This window comes from Meriones unguiculatus, chromosome 4, assembly GCF_030254825.1.
Source record: "Meriones unguiculatus strain TT.TT164.6M chromosome 4, Bangor_MerUng_6.1, whole genome shotgun sequence".
Lineage (NCBI taxonomy): Eukaryota > Metazoa > Chordata > Mammalia > Rodentia > Muridae > Meriones > Meriones unguiculatus.
Window position 1 is genome coordinate 25417894 of NC_083352.1, and position 13201 is coordinate 25431094.

At 44.2% G+C, this 13201-nt stretch overlaps 1 protein-coding gene across 5 annotated transcripts in view; it reads right to left on the bottom strand.

Annotated features, from left to right (window-relative positions):
- Positions 1–13201, bottom strand: part of Rbpms (RNA binding protein, mRNA processing factor) — a 152323-nt gene that overhangs the window by 81341 nt on the left and 57781 nt on the right. For all 5 annotated transcript variants that reach the window (XR_002476392.2, XM_060381605.1, XM_021636504.2 and 2 more), the window contains exons 2-4: positions 3928–4005; positions 1854–1892; positions 202–264 (exon numbers count right to left, since the gene is read on the bottom strand). Coding sequence is in view for 4 of the 5 variants with exons in the window: in XM_060381605.1 (XP_060237588.1) it covers positions 202–264; positions 1854–1892; positions 3928–4005 (180 nt within the window). In the remaining variant the exon portion in view is untranslated. The remainder of the gene's footprint in view (positions 1–201; positions 265–1853; positions 1893–3927; positions 4006–13201) is intronic.

Here is a 13201-nt window from a genome sequence, read left to right on the forward strand (position 1 = left end):
AGAAGCTGGGTGTCGCTTGTTACGGCTCCTGCAGCCTCTGGTACTAACCGCTCCAGTGGCACGCGACGTCTGATCTCCTGGGATGCCACCATTTTGCATTACCTAAGGAGCTGCCCAGGTCAGAGCGATGGCCCAGTTACAATCAGCAATGCACGCTTCCATCAGACAACGCACACTTAGATCAGAGCAATGCACACTTACGTTCAAAGCGTTCTTTGCAGCTTCTGCTTCTGAACGACTGTCAAAACTGACAAAACCTACAGGCTGGGGGAAAGAGAGAGAGAAAAAAAATCAAGGAAAAAAAAACAAAACAAAACCAACAAACCCAAAATCAAGGAATGTCTGTTTTCTAGTCAAGGGTAGTGTCTAACTGAGGAACTAAAATAAAGAAATGACCACAGGCAATGGGCAGAAATAAGAAAGCCAATCCCAAAGAATCAGGACCTCGTGGCTTCACCAAATTTCTCACGTGAATCAAAGGGATGGTGAGGGCAGTTCTTCAAGGGCACAGCCAAGAATATAGAGAATCACGTTTTTGAAAAAGAAAAAAGAAAAAAAAAGAAAAAGAAAAAGAGGTGGTTGGAAGGTGAGCAGCAGTGAACGGGGGGCAGAGGAAAATCTGGGTTGGAGAGGTTCTAGTTTCCTAAATCAAATTCACTGTACCTCAGCTTCTTCGTCTTTTAAAATGCAAAGAGAAACCGAATCAGCTTTTGGTTCACTGTAAGTGCAAGGAATATAATGACAAGATGGTAAAAGGCCCTGTGGTCTCACTGCGCAACCAAGGCTACAAAATGAACCTTTCCATCTCACATCCAAAGCCGTGCCTTTTAAAACATCTGCTCAAAGTAACAGGCGCTGGCTCCGTTTCCGTTTAGATCTTTCAATGGGTAGGCTGCCTGCAATTTAGCTCATTTTTGATGCAGCAGAGGTTATGTGGCTCACTGAGAAGTCTTCAGCTTCAAAAATAAGACACGTTCAGTTAATCTGAGAACCCCATCAACTCATACTTTCTACACTTCACTCTATACCTGGGATTCATCAGTAGGTTTGTTTGTTTTGTTTTGTTTTGGAGACAGATTTTTCTGTCTCACTCTGTAGACCAGGCTGGCCTCCAATGCACAAAGATCCACCTGCTGGGATTAAAAGTATGTGCCACCACTTCCTGGCTTTTTATCTGTGCTTTTATAGGTTCAATGGACAGTATGATTGTTTAACGTCTAATATTCCTATGTAAACTGCAAAGCGTGACTAGGGCTTAAGAGATGGCTCCATGGTTAACAGCACTGACTGCACTTTAGGACCTACGTTTGGTTCCCAACACCAACATGGTGGCTCACAACTGCTTTGTGTGAGTTCCAGGGGCTTGATGCCCTCTTCTGGCCTCTATCGACAATGACGAGAGAGAGGTAGCATACAAGCAGGCAAAACACCTATCTATCTATCTATCTATCTATCTATCTATCTATCTATCTATCTACATTTAATAATATATATAAAGATATATTGTAAATAAAAAACTTTTGAGGTTTATTTTCTATAACAATATATACAATACTATGATATATACAAAAAACTGCAAAAATTATGACTTAGAATCTAGATAATATGACTTTTGGAAGAAACCATTAGTGTCAATGTAACTCTGTGGGAGGCGCTATGCTTATGCCTTCTGAGTCTCAAAAACTTCCTAACTGGAGACTACAGAATTATATACCATTTTCCTATGCTGATTCTTAATCAATCTCACCTTTAACTTTCCTAACACACCAGTGAAATCCTAGTTGAAACAAAAGAATACTTATTAGGCTTTTATTAGTAAAAGGTGATCATTTTTAGAAGTTCTAAATTCTTACCTGTTTAGATGTGAGCTTTATAAGAGAACCCTCATAGCCCTGAAAAACAGAGAGCAAGTTTAGAAGGAAGGAAGAGAGCATTACAATTCTGTCTTCTTCACTTATGCCGAAGACTAGCAACTGTGTCGCCCTTCTCGCAGATGCCTCTACAGCTACCCAGGGAACGCCTCACAGAGAGACACGAGACACACAGGTGACGTGTGTAGCTGGGCCAGCCTAGGGTCTAGCTCCCAGGATTGCAAAACAAACCAAACTGGAAAACTATATGAAAACTACCAGGAAGGCCTGAGCAGGAGATACAGCATTCTGCTGAGCTCTGCTTGCTTAACGAGACAGCCAGTTTCCAGTTTCCATGGTAGAGTCTGGCAGGCACAAAGACACCCCCTCCCCGTGTTTCTATTCCAGCTCCTCCTCAGAAAGGCATTGCTGTCTCTCTCTAGCTCTCTTTCCCTCTTCCTAGGTCTTCAGAAGAAAACTGCTTTCTTCTGGAAATATCAACAACTGACAGCATTCACTGAAAGGTGACACGGGGGAAATACACCAATTGACATGAGCGACAGGTAATGGTATCAGTGTAGAGAGAGAGACAGGCTTGCACAGCAGGGTCAGCTGCCCTGGGCTGTAATTCAAAGAGGCTTGCTAGAGATGTTCCAAGGTCCTGACTTCATCCTCACATTTTCCCAGCAGAAAACTGAGTTGCCAACTAACTACTGTAAATATTTACATCCAAGGCCTTGAGTGCATCCACGCAGAAAGGGATAACTCAGCACTGCCTCTTCCTGCTTTACAAGGGGATCTCTCTCTCTCTCTCTCTCTCTCTCTCTCTCTCTCTCTCTCTCTCAGAAATCACAGGAGATTTCAAGCCTTGATGGACAAATGGTATCTCACTCAGGAAGACTGGACTAGCAGGGTAACAAACAGGAACCAATGGTTTCTCTCTGCTGTCACTGCTATTGATGCATGATGGGAATGGCTACCTATCTCTCCACACTCCCACAGTGCCTCCTTGGCACATCAACTATACTCTCATCTTTGGGGGTCATATCTGCCTCTTCCCTGAACCTTTCTCCTTCCCAATCCTCGTGTTTCTGCTGCCGCATGCCTACCAGCTGAACCCTCTCAATCGTCCTCCTTCAATTAAGACGTCTTGAATCAGAAACCTAGGCCATTCCGTAACTGTAAGGTTGTCCATACCAAGCTTCCGTACTCTTCCTGCTGCTAACAAAACCTCTCTTAACTAACAAGTCCTGAATTCATGCTACTTTCCACGTCACATTCTAGCTTCCAAAGGCGAAGCTTCAAGGCTTCTTCTTGCCACCATACTTGCCTCAGTTTTCACCCAACATTAAGGTTAACTTTAACTTGAAGCAAATTCTTAAGGTTTCAATCCAGCAACATTCAGTATCTCTAAGGTGATTTTATTTCTGGCAGAAAACTCCATTAGACAATTCATTAAACACTAGAGAAAAATTTCCCTTCAGTTCATACAAAGTCAGTTCTATATAACATTTTGTTCTGTTGAACATTTATGACTTTTGGTGTAAAGGAAACACAAGATTCTTAATCCAGGTCATTAAAAAAAGAAAGAAAGAAATGCTCATTCACAGCCATACAGAACTGTCGAAAAGTTTATAGTCAATAATGCGCCACCCATGAACAGACCTGAAATACACTACTGCATTTCAACTGTAAATACATAGTAACCCATATGTTTTTCATTGGGGAGGGGTGCTGCTGGGGAAATCAAACCCAGGACTTTAGGTAAGTGATCTTCCAGAGAGCTAGCATATTTCCTGACCCAGCCTGGACCCTTAATGCTCTGCGCTTAGGGGATCGCCTCTGACTGGAGGTTGCTGAAGCTGACCTTCATAGAGTAGACAATGCCTGGGCCGGTTGCCTATCCACAGGAGGGAGAGGACAGAATGCTCTGAAAATGCTGTCAGAGACCGAAGGACAAGGCTAGTCTACCTTCCCAGTGAGACGGACTGTATGTTAGAATGCTGAGATTATCTTTCCTTTGTTTATTAACATTTCCCCCCTCTAAAGCCACGACGACGACACATTCATGAAGTACCTTGAATGGTCTGAAGAGCAGGTAGAGCTCTCGGGGTTTGATGTCCAGGGGTAGACCACTGACAAATAGGGTCCGGACCTAGAAAACAAAGGGAACACGTGAGCAAAAGCATACCTAAGGAGGCTACTTCTCACCTTAAGTTTTGTTTTCTCATGCTTTGATACCTCTTGTCACTGTGTCCCTTGATGGTGCTAATTAGTATTCTTTTAATAAGCATAAAAGTACCAAGATTAAGTCAAGCATCCCTACACAGAAACCACAGGTGACACTCTGTCTCTCTTGCTGACTACGGTTTCTTCTGTGTTCTACGATACAGCCAACCTATAAACCTTCAAGGAACCCACTAGGTGCCAATGACAGAAGTCATCCAGGACATGTGTGTAAACAAACACACATGCAGGGAGACTGAGTGCAAACTACATGTCTGATGTCTATTAAGATAAACAACACTGGCTGCTTCTGGCTGAGAATCAAAGAAAGCAGCTGAGCATATGAACCAGAACCAGAGTCCACAGATTCTCCGAGAGAGAGAGAGAGAGAGAGAGAGAGAGAGAGAGAGAGAGAGAGAGAGAGAGAGGGAGACATGACAGTGAGGTGGGGGTGGGCACAAGAAAAGTACAGACGGGGCCAAGTGCAGGGCAGCACAGTACATTCTGGGGGCAGAGTGGACAAGGAACGTAGGGTCAAACCATAGGGCACATCAGAAGCTACTGGCTCGGGAACCTGCTCTGGACTGCAGAGGAAAGGACTGGCTGCACAGTAAGCACTGCCTAGCTGTGTGTCCTCATTCTCAGATGAGTATGTGACTGTGCCCCTTATTACACACTGGGTCCAGCTGCTAACCGTACATAGATGACAAAGAGGGGGACCATATGCTGGATTCCTAACGGTTTCCAGGGCTGGGGCTCTGTGTATACAGAATCAAAAATCAAGGCCCCTTTTACTGGTCCAGAACAGCACACAGTGATGCTAGGCCATCTGCATGTTAGCGTTCCACACCCGTGACACAGCAATCTCTCAACACTGACTGGTTTCTCTAAATGCTTTTAGACGTCCATGCTGTATGTGTTGAAAATGTAGTATTTGTTTAGTTTTCACACACACACACACACACACACACACACACACACACACACACACAATCATTAACTGAGATAACCCAATCACCTTTAACAGTGCCTCTCCTACCACCCACCTTCTCTTTAAGAAACAGTCTTGCTACACAGACCAAGTAGACCTTGAACTCGCAATCCTTCTTCCTCAGCACTCTGAGTACCACCAACCAAGACCACAGGCATATGCGCCACCATTCCTGACATCGTCATATGTCCCTTCAACCCTTCCTCCCTGTCCCATCATCCCCAGGCATCACTGATCTGCTATGACAGTTGATTAACATCTATGCTCCGAAGTCAAAACAGACTAGAAGTGCTGAGTTTGTCTCAGTTCACTCATATTAACACAAAGCTAATTTCATCCAAACTGTTACGTCTACACAAAGTCCATTCCTTTTTACTGGTAGTATTCTGTTATATGGATGTACCAATTCATTTACCCATGAACCTGTTGATATACATATAGTAAGATATGGTTAACCAAAAAAACAGAAACACCTCTCCTTCCATCCCTTGTTTCATGCCTCAGAGCATTGCAAATGTGCTCTGAGTTCCTTGAACAAATGTGTATTTTGCTGTTGTTGGATGGAATAGTCTAACACAATCAAACAGGTCAGGTTTGTTGACCAAACTTCTTATGGTTGTTTTTTTTTTCTCCTTTCTTCTTCATCTCTGCCACAAAGAAAATTCATGAAGAAAAGGTGAAATTACTGACAAGCTCACGAGGGAACTATACTATCTAGTTTGGCCTGCCTGCCTACTTGTGGAGCAGAAACGGAATACATTCTGCACCATTCTGACTGGGACAACCTGGGCAACGGGATTAACCTTCAGTTCAAGTACCTACCGCGCCCTAAACTCCATGCTGAGTATGGACTGGCCTGAAATTTGCATAGAAGCAACATAATATGCAAACCCTCTGTTGTACAGTCAGGGCATCATTTGCCTAGCAGCACAGAGACTTAGTATATATCCATTCAGTTTGAGGAGTTCACCAAGGAAAATAACTTATATTTCTAATACTGTTAAATAAAAAGGTTTTATAGACTTGCAAGCCACTACCAACGAAACTCACTAGATACCTGGAGACTGTGAACAAAAGACAACTTATTATATAAGTTAAGGTTCATCTATAACAAAGTAGTATATTATACTGCCAATAATAAAAAATATATGTGCAAAGACAGGGTGTCAAGAAGGCTCAGCAGGTAAAGGCCCCTGACCGCAAACCTTGCCACCTGTGTTCGGGCAAGAACCACCTCTCCTAGTGTCCTCTGACTTTCAAATGCACGAATCCACACATACATAAGTGAATAGAAATTTAAAAAGAAAAATGAAAAAAGTACAAGGAAAAGATATACTTTGATTTCAGTATTTAGAGAGGGAAAATATCTTTTAGGATACATATGCAAGTGTCTGTGAGTCAGTTAAAAGTAGTAGGATAGTGACCCTAGGGGCTTACAACAGCTTTTGTGTTTTCTCTTTCTGTGACGGTAATAATTCAATAGGATACATTAGATATCACGGTGTCTGAAGTTTTTATTTTTGAGGCAGAGTTTCATATAGCCCAGTTTTGGGCCTCAAACTTGTTAGGCAGCCAAGGATGACCCAGAATGAACCTACTGCATCCACCTCCAAAATTGCTTGGATTACAGACATAATTCTACACTGCGCCTGAATTAAACAGTCCAGGTTTTGATAAACTGAGGATTGCCTTAATTTATTATCTGCCTTGTCGTAAGGAGTTGGAAGAGTTGGTATTTGTATTGACATAAATTGTAGCGTTTATGGATAGAGCCTTATGAAGATATTCTAGACTGAGACGTGAAGGACATGTTCTACCAAGAAGCTGCTGTATATGGGGAAAGAGAAACCAACTCCTGCATCTCCCAGGTCTGTAAATCATCTATAAACACAAAAGGCTCAAAACCAACTCTTGCTTAAACTGAAGGCAAAAGGTTGGCATTTCATGTCAACATAGGAAAAATGGCAGTTCCTAGAGTCTATGGAAGGCTTACTCCGTCTCAGAAGCCTGCCAAGTTTTCTAGGTGTCTCTCAGTGTCTCCCATGACAGAGCAGATGAAGAAACTTGATAAGGGAAAACGATTCTCAAATATTTTCATTATACACTGGCATTCAACTAAAGGTTACTAACTTCAGAGTATGGTGTGTTTACAATCCAGATTTGGTAAACATAATAAGCCTCATTGAAAAGGAAGGATCAACTAAAGGGGAAGAGGACAAGGAGAATGAGAGGAGGGGGGTAAAAAAGGATAACAGGAAAGTAAGGTAAAGGGAAGGGAAGGGGAAGGGATGGGGAAGGGAGGGGAAAGGGGAAGAGGAAAGGAAGGGGAAGAAAAGGGGAAAGGGGAAGGGAGAAGGGGGAAGGGAAGGGAAACAGAAAGGGAAAGGAAGGGGAAGGAAAGGAAAGGGAAGAGAAAGTGGAATGGGAAGGGGAGGAGAGAAAAAAGGGGGGAAGGGAGGGAAGAAAAGGGAAGGGCAGGGAAAAAAGGGAAGGAGAAAATCCAGATAATTAACAAGTGGAAGCATAACTGCAAATCTCTCAGTCCTGTTTTTCTGTGGCAACCAGAGAAAGAATCATAGGATTTAAGACACATCTCTTGTGGCCATACTCTGTCTGGGTCAGCACATAGCAATGCACTGAATGTATGCTGTCTTGGTCTGTGGAAATCAGAAGACAAGATCCTCGCTGCAGGGAGCTTACTGTCATAAACTCAACCATGGCAACAGAAGCTTAGCTCAGTCACATGGTGACCCAGCTGAAACCAAAGAGGGATAAAGGTCTAGCACTCCAAAACGTCCCTGTCCCTCTACAAATGACAAATGAACGCTGCCACATGGCCTTTGTAACAGTCCTTGATTGACTAGCACTGTCTATGAACACAGATGTGCTGGGCACCTTGCCTTCAGCATCCCACATGTTCTGTTTATAAAAACACAGGAAAGGGCATTTGACAGTCAAGGACAAAGAGATGAAAAAAGTTCAAGAGATGAAGGTGCTGACAGCTATATCCCAAAAAGGCTCTGGTGGATCCCGTGGGTGTGACCACTACATTTTCCTCCCAACAAAGCTGAAAGGCTTAACAGAAGGTGCTCTGTGATGGACAGATGAGCATTTGCAGCCTAGACACCATGGAGAAGCTCTGTTGCCCAGGCCACTGCTGGGCTTTAGGTAAAAGCCACCATGTGTTCTCCAGGGTGACTGCCACTTCCTCACTAAGAAAAAGACAGCCTCGTTTTATTGACTGGCTTCTTATTTAATAAACTTCCAAGTCCTTGTGCAAATCTGAGGTATGCCAGAACCAGAAGACTGATAACACACCTTAGAAAGACAAAAGAAACTGTTGGCAACAAAGGATATACTTTACATGGGGAGGGGGATTTGGATGGGCAAGGTAGGCTTAAATCTAGCAGATGGTAATATACTGTTTGTAACCAGTGGTCACACCTGATTAACATCTATCTGTCCAAGATTCTGTGCAAGTTTTGTTAAGGATGGTTTTAAGGACCACCTCCAAATGTTCTCACCTGTATTTAAAGCATGCTACAGGAAAAGGCCAATTTTCACTTTCTAAAGACCACCATAGTGCATCTCTGCTCATCTAGCCCGCTATAAACTTTCAGTGTTCTCTAATTTGCCTTATTTTCGCAGGCTCTTACCCTGTAGTACAGGCTAGCCTCAAATTCATAACCCTCCTACCTCACCCTCCCAAACAACACAGGCATGCATGAACACATTAGGATTCAATGTACCACATCTGTATGTGCGTGTGCACACAAGCTCACTTGAGTGTGTGGACACACGTGGAGGTCTGAAAATAACTTTTAGGAGTTGGCTCTCCCTTTCCACCATGTAGGTAGGTCCCTGAGGTTGAACTCAGGACATCAGGCTTGGAAGCATGTGTCAACTCATTGACTTTTATTTCAGAAAGCCATCTCATTGGCCTACACTTACAAATAGACTCTAATTAAAAGAAACTTCTGTGTCGTGTGAACCATTCCTCTGCAGAAACCATTCTCTTAGAAGTATGACCCAAAGGAAAGCTCTCTCTTAGATTGTGTTACAGAAAAGGCTCTTCTTGGCAGTGTTTCACAGAGTAGGAGGCATAGAGGGGTAAGTATCTCGGGGTTGGTTTACAGGCCTTCAAAAGTAAGGGCATAGGTGTTTGTCAACCATTCAAACAAAATGAACTGACTGATTTCTCAGTCACAAGTGCACAGCGTCAGTAGTTACAGCACAAGTGACAAGCAGACATCAAAGATTAGGATTTTTTTTACACAAGATAAAAAAACACTGTGAGTAATAGATTGCTAGGTGTGGTGGCACACAGCGTGCACGAATGACCAGAAGTTCAAAGCCAGCCTGGTACACACGACACTACGAAAGGAAGGAGGGCTGTGCAGAAAAATACCCTCTAAAAACACAGAGAACTAATGACACGGCTCCCCATTTTCCTGTTCATTCTTGATCCACCGGGTCAGGCTTACCTAGCAAAAGAACCACATTGGTGTGACATGACTCACATTTCAACCCTGACCAAAAGTCAGTGTTTCCTTTTGCTTTGTTTGGTTTTGTTTTGCCAGGTTGGCCTGGAACTATGTATCTGGGGACAACCTTGATTTGAACTTTTGGTCCTCCTGTTTTCACCTCCCAAGTGCTGCCATGACAGGCATGTACCTGTGAAGTCCTAACATCTACAAAAACAAAAACATACCAACCAAAAAAGATCACTAGTGACTCTTCAGTATAGCCAAATGTGCAGGGCCACCCTGGTCTCTTTGGGTTAGCTATTCTTGCTTTGCGACTGTCCCACTCCTCAGAGAGTTTATAGCCAAGGAGGGGCTGGCTGACAGAAACTCTCTGGGACTGAGGCAAAGAGATTTGCTTAAGATGTGGTGCTTGTTGCCTGTTGTCTTAGCAGTGGGAGGGCAGAGACAAGTGGAACTCAGGGAATTTGTTGCCAACCAGATCTACACAGTCAAGGCTACATGGAGGGTCTATCCCTAAAAAAAGAAAAAAAATATATATCACTTATCTCAGCACTATCAACCTAACAGGGCTTGAGTTGTTTCGACACTGAGGCGTAAGAGAGAGTCAGCCCCACTTAATGTGTATTACACACTGCTTAGATTATTCTCCATTAGCCAAAACCAAAGTGTCAGCCCTGGAAATATACATATAAGTAACTTCACATTGACTGAGCAGTTTGTACTTATGTATTTGGGAACACACACGAGAGAGGAGAGAGGAGAGAGGAGAGAGGAGAGAGGAGAGAGGGGAGAGAGGGGAGAGAGGGGAGAGAGAGGAGAGAGGGGAGAGAGAGGAGAGAGGGGAGAGGGGAGAGAGGGAAGAGAGGGGAGAGAGGGGAGAGAGGGGAGAGAGGGGAGAGAGGGGAGAGAGGGGAGAGAGAGGGGAGAGGGGAGAGAGGGGAGAGAGGGGAGAGGGGAGAGAGGGGAGAGAGGGGAGAGAGGGGAGAGAGGGGAGAGAGGGGAGAGAGGGGAGAGAGGAGAGAGGAAAGGAGAGGAGAGAGGAAAGGAGAGGAGAGAGAGAATAACAAAGAGAGCTCGAGCAGAGGACTACTAGCCATGTCACTGCCAAAGGCAGCCTTATTTTGGCTTGCTATTCATTTGTTGTCACTACAAAAATCAATTACTCACAAGTACAGCCAAGCAGAAAATGATGGAGCCGAGTTTTTTTTTTTAATAAAGAGTTTTTAAAGATTATTTATCTTATGTATACGAACACTTAGCCTGCATGTATGTACACATACCATGTACATGCATGCCTGGTGTCTACTGAGGTCAGGAGAGAGTGTGAGATTATCCTGGAACTGGAGTTATAGGTGACTGTGGGGCACAATATGGGTGCTGGGAACCAATTCCAGGTCCTCTGGAAGAGCAGCAAGTACTTTTAGCCTCTGACTCAGCTCTCCAGCTCCAACTCTAGTTTCCTATTGTTACTGGCTTCAGGATGGAACTAGAAGCCAAATCCTAACAATGTCCTCAATACTGGACTTGAAAAGTTACTCCTAGCCAAGCATGATGGTGCACACCTTTAATCCCAGCACTTGGGGAGGCAGAGACAGGCAAATTGCTGTGAGTTCGAGGCCAGCTTGTCCGGGACAGCCAAAGCTACACAGAAAAATCCTGTCTTGATAGATAGATAAGAGAGACAGACAGATAGAATCCCAGGAAAGTATTCATGGCCAGCTACTATAGGCAAAGGACTGAGTCGTCTTAGGATAAAAGGCTCTCTATATTGTTGTTATGATGCATTCCTGGGTTAATTTCAATTATGTGGAAAAACCCAAACCGATCAATAGTGCATGCCTCCCTCATTTGTTTTTGCCTTGATACCTATGAGTGACCCAATGCACACAACAACCGAATGTTTGGCATGATACTATGCTGAGAGGCTTAGAAAGTCCTAAAAGGGCCCAGGCAAGAAGAATGATGTGAAAGGAGACATTCATACAAGGCATGAACACTATTGGGCCATGCACAGGAAAGGCAGTCAAGTCGGCAGTGGGTAAATCAAGTCCTTAAGCTCAGTGTTGGCCTTTCTTACAAGATGGTTCATTATCTTTTCACTTTGGGAAGCCTCCCCTAAACCACCTGCCATCTAAAGGGGGAAAAGTTTCAAACAGTGAGCACTGTAACCTCATTACAAACCAACTCTTAGCACTCCAAGAAGTTAGAAATTTGGGGTGTTAATTAGTATAAACAGATAATAGCTTACGTGTGATATATATATTATAGTTTAGGGATTTCATCAATAAAGTCCTGTTGTAGTTTGCTCTGGGTTCATTCTCCTCCTCCTCCTTCTCTTCCTCCTCTATTCTCTTCTCCTCCTCCTTCTACTACTAAATAATTTATTTAATTTTATGTGTATTGGTGTTTTTCCTGCATTCATGTCTAGGTGAGGGTGTCAGATACCCTGGACCTAGAGTTGCAGAGAGTTGTCATGTGGGTGCTGAGTGGGAATTGGACCCGGTTCCTCTGGAAGAGTGGCCATTGTTCTCAACCCCTAAGCCACCTCTCCAGCCGTAAATTCAGTTCTTCCAACCAATTTTCCAGTGCCCTGCTGCTGCAGCCCTGACTGGCCCACGGACCCTTACTCTTCATTCAGACCCTGCTTATGCTACTAAACTATGTTTGAGAACACACACAATAGTAAGTAGCACAGTATAATCGGCCAGAGGTTTACCTTCTGTTCCCTAGAGGGCTCTTGGCTACACCCTCGCATTAAGACATGTCAGACAAACAACACAAAGCAGACTTTCTCCTGCAGAAAGTGAAAGATGAGCAAAAACGTGAAGAGGATTCCAGCATGCTTCCAAACGCCTTCCTTTCTTCTGCACAGATACTGGGTAACTATTACTTTAGAAAGCAGGTTTAAAGAAAGTTCATTCTGCACATCCCAAACTACACAAGTAAAGCAAATCCAGACAGAACACAGCCGTTTATGGTCATGTAAAGGGCCTCTAGGCAGGTGATGCGCCCTACAGTGTCCTGACAGCAGTGGTAGACAAAGTCCACTAGAGGCATTCCACTCCAGAACCAACTGGGCAAGCCCAGTCACTACATGCAATGCCTCAGCATCTTCACGCTTCAGAATGTGTAAGGACTGCAAAGGCTGATGACTGCAGGAAGGGGTTCGCCATGGTAGTTAGCCAGCACGCAGTCGAAAATCTTCCAGTGTCAGCTCAGTTCGCCTTCAGGGTGAGCGCTGTTCCCCTAAGAAGTCAGCAGAAGACTATCTGCACTGTAAACTAAATGAGCCAGGGTAAGTCAAAGAACCAGTAGGGAGTTGCAAAAGAAAGGGTCTTGCTTTGGGACATTGGCAGGGTGGGTGGGAAAACCTGGGTTTGATGTGCAGCCTCATATAAGCCAGGTGCACACCCCTGTAATCCCAGCTCTTGGGAGATGGAGGGTAGCAGGCCACAGATTCATGTAGGGACTAAAGCCAGACGAGGCTAAGAGACTTCGTCCTCCTCCCAGGTGCTCCTCAGGCACACAACAACAAACCTGAGACTGTACAGACGGAGGGCTCGGGAAAACTCAGTCTCACAAAGTGCTTGCCTCACAGGTATGAGGACCTGAGTTTGGTCTCCAAACCCATGGGGTTTTGTTTTGTG